Source organism: Stereum hirsutum (assembly GCF_000264905.1).
Source record: "Stereum hirsutum FP-91666 SS1 unplaced genomic scaffold STEHIscaffold_1, whole genome shotgun sequence".
NCBI lineage: Eukaryota > Fungi > Basidiomycota > Agaricomycetes > Russulales > Stereaceae > Stereum > Stereum hirsutum.
In genome coordinates this window covers 873136-884233 of record NW_006763131.1, presented here as the reverse complement: position 1 = coordinate 884233, position 11098 = coordinate 873136, and the positions used below count along the sequence as shown (strand labels likewise).

Sequence of the window (11098 nt, the reverse complement as noted above, 5' to 3'; positions counted from 1 at the left end):
ATATGTTTCTCACATATATTTATACATGTTTAGCAAAGCCAAATAACCGCCGAAATCAGCCTTCTTCATGTCGACAATTTTGGGCCACATTTTACTCTTTTATCAGCTAATTCCATCAAAACAACACCAACCCCTGCAATTCATTCACTCTGAATTACAAAACTCACAAAGTTACCAAAACACCCCCAGATCACCCTATTTACCCTACCAATCCACCTCCACAGTACCCAGTATATCAATCCCAACATCCCTGCTATTATTTTCCTATTTTTCCGTATTTTTATCGTCCACCATTCTATCCCTATCCATCTATCTATCTACCCTAGCCCCAGAGCACATACCTAGCCCCATACATCCTCCCTAAACCCTGTATACATCTATCTTATCCCTGCTGCACAATTACCCCCATTTTCCTACCCTATTTTACCCCCTACCCCACCCCCTACCACCCCCTACCCATCCACCCATTTTTCCAGCCATTTTTCCAGCCATTTTTCCGGCCAGTTTCCCAGCCAGAATACCCACCAGCCCATGCTCTTTATAAAGAGCCTTTAATATCTTGGCAGTCCACTCTTTGCAAAGAGCCAATAGCTTAGGACAAGGACTCTTTGTAAAGAGGCTACATCATCTGGTGACAATGGTGGGTGTGACAGCAGCGGTCGGCTTCAATTTCGAGAAGAAGGCAGTGATGGCTTGAACACCTTTTCTCCCACCCGTACCCTTCTTCTTCTTCGCATTACCCTCACATGCCTTTGATGATATGTGTCGCTTTTTGTCATGACTGTCCTGACATGGCCTATTTGTTTTTCTTCATTTTCCTCTATTTTCCTTCCTCTATCGCTCGTGACCCGGTTCCCTCTCCCCTTTCCTTTCGGTTGACTCACTTCCTACGGATATCTGGACTATATTTACAGACACTTACGCGTGCACCCCATGCCTCTCCTTCTTGTACTATTACTCATTATGCTTACCCTGCGCTGACACGTCCTCTCCTTGGCTTACTGATCCTTGTTCCCACGCTTACGTATCTCCTTTCCCACGCTTACACGTCCCTTCCCCTTCTACGTATATATACTTTTGGTACTTCCACCTTCACTTTCCCAAAAACTTGATCCTCCTCATTAGTCACCCGGTACTTTTGGATATTTACCAGCCCACTGTTGCACTTGGTACGGTTACAACTTACCAACAACAACTTCAACTACACATACTCGGTCTATCTCCACGCCCACCAGGCACATTGGAATATACTCGCTATCTTGGTTCTCTCTCCATCGTTCGGCGCGCCCTGCCAAACTCGAGTGCAGACTAGTCTTCAGGTTGCCCACCTCTTGATCACGCCCAAACCGCGATCTTGACCTAGGAACCACCCTTCGGATACTACCAACATACGGTGTAAGAAGGTTAAAAGGAGCATGTGTGTGCGTATCGGAATATTGACCCGCCGTCGGCAGGACGAAAATTTTGGGAGTAAACATGGACAAAAGGAGTTGATTTAGCACTTCTCAGAAAAATGGAGGGTTTGTTTCAAATCTCGATGGACGAACAAAATAAAAATCACTTTAATTCTCCTAAAACTAGCCATGGCAGTCAATATCGATATAGTGTGTGTTTTCAATGTGCTCTGCAAGCCCGAGACACACATGAGGATTATTCACCCATAAAGAAGAGCTCAGCTGCTCCTCGTGTGGCGGTGGCACCTGACCAGAGCCTTGTCAGACATTCGTCGCCCAAGCATAAAATGAAGTTCTGAGTCTTTCAGAGCTCTTCTTGTGCATTCTCAGGACCACTGTATGCCATGAATGAATATATAATGAATAAAATATTCGATTTATTGCGATTTTCCTCCTTTGTTTCAATTTTGGAAAGTCCCCCCCAAAAAAATTTCCGAATTTGGGAAAAGTGACTCACAAGGGTCATAGAGGACCCTAGTAAACCTCTATTTAACATGTTTTTGAAAGCTTTAACGGTTTATCTGGTAAGGTATAACATTTCTGCGGGACCGACTTTGACTTGTCGGTTTTCGGCTTCTTACACTATAGTCCGATCTCACGTAACCCAGCATCTAGGGTTCTTACGTTCGACCTTAGCCGCCCATCTGAGCGCTCAAGCTTAGAAGTCCGCAGTGGTCGCGACACTTTTTGAAGTTTTCGACACCACCGTTGCCAACGCGCACGAGGGTATTGCAGTCGGGGCATAGTATGTGGCAGCCGTTCGTGTCTATTCTGTACTCCTGTATGCCATACATTTGTCTATGCTTAGGTAGCTCAACATATGAAGGTTTTTCTCGGACAATAGTCCTTTAGCGGTTTTAAAAATGAGATCATACAAATGAGGATGAAAGAAAACCACGTACGGTGAAGTTGTCTGAACTCATCTGAGGTCAGACGAGGTTGGACGAGTGCGGACGAGCGCGGACAAACGCGGACGAGGTTCGACGGGGCTGTCTGCGGTTGCCCAAGGTCCGGCTGCCCGGAAAAACGGACGTGGACTGGTGGCGCGCTCAGACGCGTTCGGCGGAGCTCAGAAAACTTCGTCGAATTTGGTCCTCCAGCGTCAGCGTGGACCTCAGTCGCGCAACTCTTCCTGAGTTGTACCAGGTCAGAGCAAGTTCTCACTCACCACAATGACCGATTTAATTTTAATCAGGCTTTTATGAGCTCTCATGAGCTCAGACTAAGTACAACGAGCTCTTCTGGACTCTGCCGAGGTTGTCTGGGATCTGAGTGCGATAGGTTGTCCAAGATCTGATGAAATCTGAACTAGTTCGCCAGAGTTTTCGCCGCTCCAAGCCCGTACGCCGAACGCGGACGAACTCAGCCGGGCTCGGCTGAGGTCCGATATAGTTTGATGTGGTTTGGCACGGTCGAACGAAGTTGTCTCAGACCGTAACTCTGAAGACCTCAACATATCCGGTCAGACTTCTTCTTCGCCCACATTCTCAGCAAATTGGCTACCTTCTGTCCAAAGAAAACCATCATATCAACACCATGATGTTTGACTGGAACATACCGTGTCTGTGTTCATACGGCGTGAATGGATGGACTAAACACGATGTAGGCAACTGGGTAGCAACGACACGGACTACCCAACGCGTAGGGTATCTCAGATTGGTCTCAGACTGCTCCAAATCGGGTAATTTATACCCAGAATATAGTAGGTACAAAAAATTCTGAAAGCTCTCGCCGACCGAACTAACTAACTAGGTGCCGGTTATTTATTATATTTGTCAGCTCCCCTTGAGGTGAGTGATGTCTAAAGGACCGGTAAAACACTGTACCCGGTTCTTGCCGAGCCAAATGCACAGACTCATCCATGTTTCGTGAAATTCGACGCGGTCACGGTCCTCCAGGCATGCACTTGTCCATCATGCTCGCTGCTCGACGTCTACGCATCTCGGCCATCACGAAACCCTTGTCCAGGGCAAACACGACTCTGCAATCGTCTGCTCCGGCATCTCCATCAGCTCCTCCACCCCCTTCCAAACCAACATCGACCGGGTCCAATGGCAAGGCAAAGGTTTCGGAGACTGTTGTATCCTCCACTGGCGACGCGAATAGCTCCACCACTACTGAAAAGCCCGCTAGACTGACTCTTGGGAAGGAGCATCCTACACTTTCAAAATGGCAGACCCGCCGTCTCCGCAAAAAACGCGCGATGTACCCCGCCATACGACCTTCCATCAGCCTCGAACGACCACGCGAATGGCATAGACCTATAGCCCGAGGAGTGTTGCCGGCGTATGACGAGGCGTTGAGGGTGATCAGTCGTGACGCCAAGATTGTGCAGAAGGAGGCCAGTGAATTGCGCGCGAAGCTGGACAAGGGAGAGTTTAGTGGCGAAGCGGAGGTCCAGGCAAAGGAGAAGTTGGAAATCTTGGATATCATGGGCCACGTCAACTTGCCTGACGTGAGGTGGAAGGCTCGGAATGGTCTTGGTGCGTGCTTATTATGGTCTTGTCTGCGCGGTTAGTTTTGAGACCTGGATACAGCGGACTTGAGCAAGCCCGTGTACAGGCATTTGGTTGAGAAACGGTGGAGAGAGGAGGGTGCGCTTGACCTCTTGGTATGCTATACCTTTTTCTGTGAATTGAATCTCTTACTAAGTACTACATTCTTAGATGGAACGCATTTACCAAATGAAAGTCGTGCCGGACGTTCTTCCTGACCTACGCCCCGACATTGATATACGTATCAACTTCCCCGAGGCTCATACCAGCGAGGCGAAGCGTGCGCGCGCTAAGCAACGTTATGCTCCCGTCGAACCGGGTGTGTATCTTGTAAACGAGCAGGTACGCTCATTCTTCAGCACCGTCACGCGCAGCCGGACTGACTGCTGAATGCCGTAGACAACAAATCCCCCAAGAGTCTACGCCACGGTCTTCCACACTGAGCCCAAACTCTATACCCTCCTCATGGTGGACCCTGGTACGACGCTCGTATATAATCATTACCTTCTTTCTCTGAAACCTCACCCCATTAGATGTCCCTGACACCGAGAGCCAGTCCTTCACGACGTACCTTCATTGGCTCCAGTACGCTCTATCTCGTTCTCATTCTTCTTCCATCATATCACTTATACTATCCGCTTTCACCTCCCCCTAGACCCAACATCTCCCTCTCCGCCTCCACCCCCATGCCACTCTCGCTCTCCACGCCACACGTCCCATACATTCCGCCCCACCCCGCCAAAGGCACGCCCTACCACCGCTACACCCTCCTCCTCCTTCCCCAATCCTCCACCGAGCCCATCACGCTCCCGCAGCTCACCGAGGACGCAAGGCTCGACTTCAACGTCCGCGAGTTCGTAGCCAAGTACGGGTTGAACTTGACCGGCGGCGGCGCGCACATGTGGAGGTCTGTCTGGGATGAGGCGTCCAGTAAGATCTGGCAGGATGTCATCAGTATGTCTTTCTTCTGTTCATTCTCTTCATCAGAGCTCAGAGTGATAATGACGACGCGTCCATTCGCAGAAAAACCCGAGCCTAAGTTCGGCCATATGCCCAAGCCTGATCCCTATGCAGAGATCAAGGGCAAGAGCAAGTACTTCCTGGAGCAGTAGACATAGACAAAACGTTGCTGCTCGTCGACTTGCCTCACATCGTCCAGTATCATACTTTCCGCGTACTTTTTAGGGGTATCTCCCACACTTCTAATAAAACACATCACCCTGCTCTTCAGTCCGAGCCCGCGAGGCAGACAGTCTGGGAGACAATAATAAGAGATCATAGCACGCACTTCTGCGCGCCTTCCGAATAAAATTAAGGCTTGCATTTCTACCCAACAGCACTATTCCACACTGCCTCAGGCGCGCCTACAATAACTCTAAGTATCCGCAGCCCCGAGGGGGCCAACGTCCGTGAAGTGTGATGGAAGAGAAGACGGGGTATCGAGAACAAAATAAAATATACAGTCCTGTAAGGAACTCAGCTGAAAAGGTGATCAAAGTTGGGCGAGAAAGAATAGAGAGGTAGATGAGCATGAGAACGAATATGAGCGAACGATGTCCGGTGTCGCAGAGTAATAAAAACATAGGTAGGTTGAGAGATCCAGAAAACGAACGAAAGGAAGCGAACGACACGAAAGATCGTCACTGGAACTTCTCCTTATATATCCACTGAAGTCCTACGTCGCTCATGCCTTGCGCGACCTAAAGTTGACGAAACGTCAGGATCAGTCAGTGTTGTGGATCAGAACGAGAACGAACGTACAGCGGCGCGGTACCACTTCGCCGATTCCTTCCGGTCCTTCTTGCACCCCTTCCCATTGGCAAGACAGAACGCGAGTTCTTGCTGGGCATCTGCATCGCCCAGCCTCGCTGCCACACGAAAGTAACTCTACAGACAATTTCGATCAGCATCCTCTTCAAAATCAAGAAGAAAAAACCCAGAGCACCCACCACCGCCATCTTCTGATCCTTCTTCACGCCCCATCCTCTCAAAAAGCACTGTCCGACCTCATAAATCGCAAGCACCAGCTCCCCCTTAATCGCCCCACTAATCTCTGCCTTGACACCCTTACCACCACCAGATCCCGCCCTCTCCGCTTCCTCCGCCACCACATACCTCACTCTCTCCAAATCCTCCACCGCCGCCTCCGCCGCCTTCCTCAACCATCCAAACGCTGCCCTCTCATTACTTTCGCATCCCCATCCGTGTCTCAACGTCAAACCCCACATCAACATTCCTTCTCCGTTCCCTCCCGGTAACGTGGCCGCCTTTTCGAAGCACTTCGCAGACTCAGAGAGCCTGTTGGCTTCGTGGTGTGTGATGCCGAGCTGGAGGAAATCTTCTGCGGTCTGTGGGTTCGTGAGGTTTGGCTCGCCACGAGGTATGGTTGTAGAGAGAGGCGATGGAGATGGGGATGGAGTGGAGGTGGCGCGGAGGAGTGGAGGGGCGCCATTGTTATTGTCGTTCGTCGGAGGGGTATTGCCTCGGTGGGTGGCCGATACAGGTGAGGGCACAGGGCTCTGATAGGGATAATACGAATACGAGGAATAAAGACTGCCTGGTGACGCAGGCTTGAGGTCCCCACCATAGGGAGAAATGTTCGTCTTTATCGGTGCAGGTCTCGATGGCGCCATAGCTTCAGGGTCGTCTGCAGTAGAGAGGTGGGGTGTCGATGTGGATGCAGAGGAGAAATATGAATCAGGGTGAGGGTTTGAAGGAGGTGGAGGGTAAGGGGATGATGATGATGAGGGGAGATCTCCATGTGATCGTGTCCTAGAAATATAAGGTGGTGCAGATGTGGTGGATGGAGGCGCTGCTAGGGGCGATGGGCTGCGCGGGCCACTTCTCGGTTGTGGCCGGCGAGCAGAGTTTGGACTGAGCATCGACTGCGCCGGTGAGCGATGAGCGTTCCGTTCTAAAACACGTCGTTTGTCCTCGTCGGAAGGCCGAGCTGGTCGAAGTGGTAGGGAGGAGGTGGAAAAATATGAGTTGGTGATAGGAGCTCGACCTTGGGTTGGCGTCGCTTGCGGGGAGGTCGCGTTCGCATATGGGTGTGAAGGATAAGAATAGGAGTACGAAGAGGCATCGTCGGATCCGGAAGACGAATATCGCGCGTCCTGTGCTGGTGGCGGTGGCTCAGGCTGCGACACAATAACGGTTGGAACAAACGGTTCTGTGCGCTGGTTGTGAAACGCATAGGGGTCGACCTGTTCATCGCTGCTCCTGCGTGGCAGGGCCTGCTCCTCCGGATACTGACCCGATATTCCCATTGCGCCGTGACCGTCTCCGTACATCGACGGGATACCATCATACCCCTCCCACTGCCTCCCATTGACCGTCTCCCGTCGCGAAGGATCCTGCTCACCGTTCGGGCCATTCGCATAGTACGAATCAACGCGCTGCCCAAAGTCCTCGTACCCACTCTCTCCTATATGCGAATGAGAATGCTCATGGTCAACTTGGACCCGTTGCTGCTGCTGATGACGGCTATCCCGGACTTTGAGCGGATTGGAATAGACGCTGTCGTCATCGCCGTAAGAATGGCCATGGTCATGTTCACCCTCGTGTGCGTACTGATACTGAAAGCTCTGTGAGTCGTCCAGAGTCGAGTTCGCGTACCGGTTGAGCAGATCGACCGAATTCCTGCTATACTGAGTCGTTGCCGTCGAGTTCCTAAAGCGCGTATGCAGCAGCGGGGACGAAGGTTGGCGAGAAAGCCCCTTCTGAGACGAAGATGCCGGTGAGCGCTGTCCGTCTCGTACTGGAGACCGTTCCCCCGACAGAGTCCGCTCGCGCTCGTGTTCATAGTAGTCCCGATGTTCCTCCCGGCGCGGTTCGTAGTACGAGTCGTTCGGACTGGAAGCGTTCGATGAAAAATCTGACGGCGGTTGGGGTCTCGATGGTGGTGTTACGAACGGCCTGACGGGTGCTTGTCTCGTCGCCTGTCTAGAAGACGTCCTGCGAACGAGGGTGTCGAGCGGGCTTGCATGTTTCAAGCCGAGCTGGAAGCCGTGGTTCACCTGGTAATCGGGCATGGTATTGCTGCCTGAGATATAACCTCAAGCAAAAGAGATTGATGGATCCGAGTTGGACGAGCTGCGCCAGCGCCAAGAATAAAAATAATGGAGGAGACGAAAGCAGTCATCCGAGCTCGTCGCCCGTTGCTTGCGAGTGACAGTTCCATAACCCCGTTTTGGAAAGCGGAGCATTCACCCCTTGGCTGTCCTTGCCCTTTTTCGGGTTTTCCATCCCATTTTCTGCAAAGATTTCCCCACAAGGGGTAATAGGGGCTGTGATATCTTTCATCAATTGCATTGGGCGAGAGCGCCGCTAAAAATCTACTGTACAAAGCTCGAAGTACAACACAACACCGATCCAGGAGGAATCTATCAATAATACAAGCAAGACCAAGCGCATAAAGATCTACTACCCACGCATTCCGCTAGTCGTACCCATCATCCCCGGCCAACCAGCCACCTCTATCCCTCACCCCGTTCGATCCACCCACGGCCCCCAACTTGGCCTTACTCTTCGCCTTCCTCCCACCCAGCTCCTTGTACATCTCCCTCATCTCCAGCTTCCCCGGCTTCTCCGCCGCCTCGCTCTCCAGCTTCCACTTCTCCTCACGCATCTCTTTCGGGGTCTGGTAGCCCGTCGGTGTAGTGTAACCGGAGGAGCGATTAGACGAGGCAAATGGACGAGAGTAGCCAACTGCCGGTTCACGATTGGACGCTATCTGGCCGTACATCGAGCGCTGAAGATGGTTTGCACAAGATCAGTGAGACAAAGCGTGACGTAGCACGGTAAAGAGATAAACTCACCCAGTTCTGTTTCGACTCACGCTTCGTCCACTTCCCCGGTGGAAGACTCTCGTCGTGGAAGTTCTCCTTCCTGTAATGCTGGAACCAAACTAAACCCCCACGTCAGCATGCCATCCGACCACCCACGTTGAACTATCCAACATACCATAATTGATACTCTGGCTGTTATTCCATTTCTTACTCACCCGACCCGCCCTCGCCAGATCCCTGATACTCAACTGCCTGAAGATCCGCTGCGTGACCTCGGTAGGGAACGCCCTCACCGGATCGGTCGACTTTTTCGTTCGAGAGGCGCCGAGATGTAGAGGCCCAGGAATGGGGCGGCTGGACGCGCCAGTGCGGGTGGGTGATGTCGGGCGGGAAGTGGGGCGGGAACGAGCTGGGGTCCCTGGTACTGATACCTAAATTTCCAGTCGAGGATTGAGCGACGGAGGATAAGACGGGACATATGATGGAGTGTGTTCAGGATAAGAGGATACGTACGACGTTGACCAGCTCATCCTCCGAGTCCTCTGGCGAAAATGTCCCGCTCTGAGGCGAAGTAGGCTGTTTCTTCTCGACAGCGGACTGTCTAAGCAAGTCCTGTCTGAGACTCATGTCTGCTTTAAAGTGTGTGGTGCGGTGCAGAGAGTTTGTATGTGATGTTGTGGGTGAAGGGATATTGATGACAGAGGAAGAGGGGCAGGTAATGGAGGAGAAGAGAAAGCTGAGTGAGGCTTTTATTCGGACGAGTGCGGGGACGGGGAACTGACGTCATGACTTGAACTTTTTGTGACTCTAAGTGACCACTGTGACTCATCTGAATCGGGCCCGAGCGTGACATGTGATATCGGGAGTGAGTGTGGCCCAGCCTGGCCCAGGACGTTCGTGGCACCAATCATCGCGAAGAGTAGGAAGAACAAAATACGGTATATGTAACGAGCGTGTACAGATCCACAATCATTGCGGGAACAACATAATCACCTCAACCACCAACATTCCATCCTTGCCTTGTGAACCAGCTCTCATACGCCAGTAAACAGGGACCACACTCCCTTCATATACTGCACGATCTCATCCGCACCAAGCTTACTCTCCCCAAACAGCCTATCCACAAATGTAATCGGCACCTCACCAACAGTGTATCCGAGCGCCCTAGCGCGAACCATCATTTCCATCTGGAAGACATATCCCCGCGAGACGGTAAGGGTGATGATATGGCGCAGCACGGCGACCTTGTACAGCCTGCAAACAGTCTCAGCTCAGAACGAACACACGAAGGGGAAAAGGAATCCAAAACGCACCTAAAACTGCCCGTTAAATCACTGACACCAGGATTCAACACCGTATCCGCCAGAAAATTTGCGCCCCTCGAGACGATCTTGCGCTTCAGATCCCAGCCATGTACACCACCAGGCTGGGTTCCGGATAGTGGCGGTGAAGCGGTCGAGCGGTATCGTGTGCCGGTGACAATATCGAGGTTGTGGGCTTGTTGGAGGCTAGTAGTGGTAAAGTAGGTGACGCCACGTCAGAACGGTCCGTCACTGGACCGTCGATGACTGGGACGGGGAACGCACCGGATGAATTGTGGGATGAATTTTGGCTTGAGAGGAGGGTTAAAGGTGTGAGCCAAGTTGGGGATAGATGAGGCACAGAATAGACATACGTGGTGTGAAAAGTCGGCGTCCATAATGATCACAAAGTCTCCAGTAACGAAGTTGAGACCATGGATATAGGCCGTTCTGAGCGCTCCTCGTCAGCACGCATTGACATTATGACGAAAGTCAAACAGTGTGTACCCAAGACCGAGTTTGCCCGCCCGGGGTTTCAAGACCTGTTACCAGCATTGAGTTTCGTTATGTCTCCGGACGAAACGAAGGAACATACGATCTTGTCCTCTCCATACACCTTAGCTAACTGCAAGGCGACCTCCTGGGTCCCATCGGGGCTATTATCATCAACGACAATAATCTCCCAGCTCAGCTCACTACACTCTTCCCCAAACATCACACCTTCATGAGCGATGCGCCACACGTCCAGTACAGTACAAACGGTACGCACTTTTCTGTAAACACCCTATTCAGCAGCCATATGATGACCGGCAGATTCTTGCGCTCGTTGTATGTGGGCAAGATGACAGAATATTTGTGCGTGTTCGGGGTGGAGAAGGAGCCCTGCATGCTCAAGGCTGCGTTGCTCTCAAATGGGTTCATCGAAATCGCTGGTCGAGCAGCTTCATTTACGGGACGCGACGTGTCCGTCACGCATTTGTCACTTTGGTTTGATTGACGTGACTTTCCCCTTTCGCCCCCTTTCGCGTGACATTCCACGCCCTCCGGGCCAGACCTGT

The 11098-nt window shown here is 51.7% G+C and overlaps 4 protein-coding genes across 4 annotated transcripts; 1 reads left to right on the top strand and 3 right to left on the bottom strand.

Moving 5' to 3' along the window:
* Nucleotides 1–3369: 3369 nt before the first annotated feature.
* Nucleotides 3370–5172, top strand: STEHIDRAFT_88640 (PEBP-like protein; the record flags this gene model as incomplete). The annotated part of the gene is made up of 7 exons (XM_007298170.1): nt 3370–3958; nt 3992–4065; nt 4121–4291; nt 4349–4427; nt 4483–4534; nt 4605–4903; nt 4973–5172. The coding sequence occupies 7 exons, from the start codon at nt 3370–3372 to the stop codon at nt 5059–5061; spliced, it is 1353 nt and encodes a 450-aa protein (XP_007298232.1). The 3' UTR covers nt 5062–5172.
* Nucleotides 5173–5589: 417 nt separating this feature from the next.
* STEHIDRAFT_34921 (HCP-like protein) lies at nt 5590–6210 on the bottom strand (the record flags this gene model as incomplete). The annotated part of the gene is made up of 3 exons (XM_007297867.2): nt 5590–5649; nt 5711–5836; nt 5899–6210. Coding segments are annotated over 3 exons (498 nt in total), but the record flags the coding sequence as incomplete, so codon positions are not given.
* Nucleotides 6211–8237: 2027 nt separating this feature from the next.
* On the bottom strand, nt 8238–9380 carry STEHIDRAFT_143462 (uncharacterized protein). Its single transcript, XM_007298506.1, has 4 exons — nt 9253–9380; nt 8915–9170; nt 8770–8858; nt 8238–8702 (listed from the first exon to the last, which is right to left on the bottom strand). The coding sequence occupies exons 1-4, from the start codon at nt 9364–9366 to the stop codon at nt 8391–8393; spliced, it is 771 nt and encodes a 256-aa protein (XP_007298568.1). The 5' UTR covers nt 9367–9380; the 3' UTR covers nt 8238–8390.
* Nucleotides 9381–9639: 259 nt separating this feature from the next.
* STEHIDRAFT_70389 (glycosyltransferase family 2 protein) lies at nt 9640–10971 on the bottom strand. Its single transcript, XM_007298060.1, has 7 exons — nt 10810–10971; nt 10636–10735; nt 10548–10582; nt 10415–10490; nt 10326–10351; nt 10053–10247; nt 9640–9993 (listed from the first exon to the last, which is right to left on the bottom strand). Exons 1-7 carry the CDS (start codon nt 10959–10961, stop codon nt 9774–9776), a joined length of 804 nt encoding a protein of 267 aa, XP_007298122.1. The 5' UTR covers nt 10962–10971; the 3' UTR covers nt 9640–9773.
* Between the last annotated feature and the right edge of the window lie 127 nt (nt 10972–11098).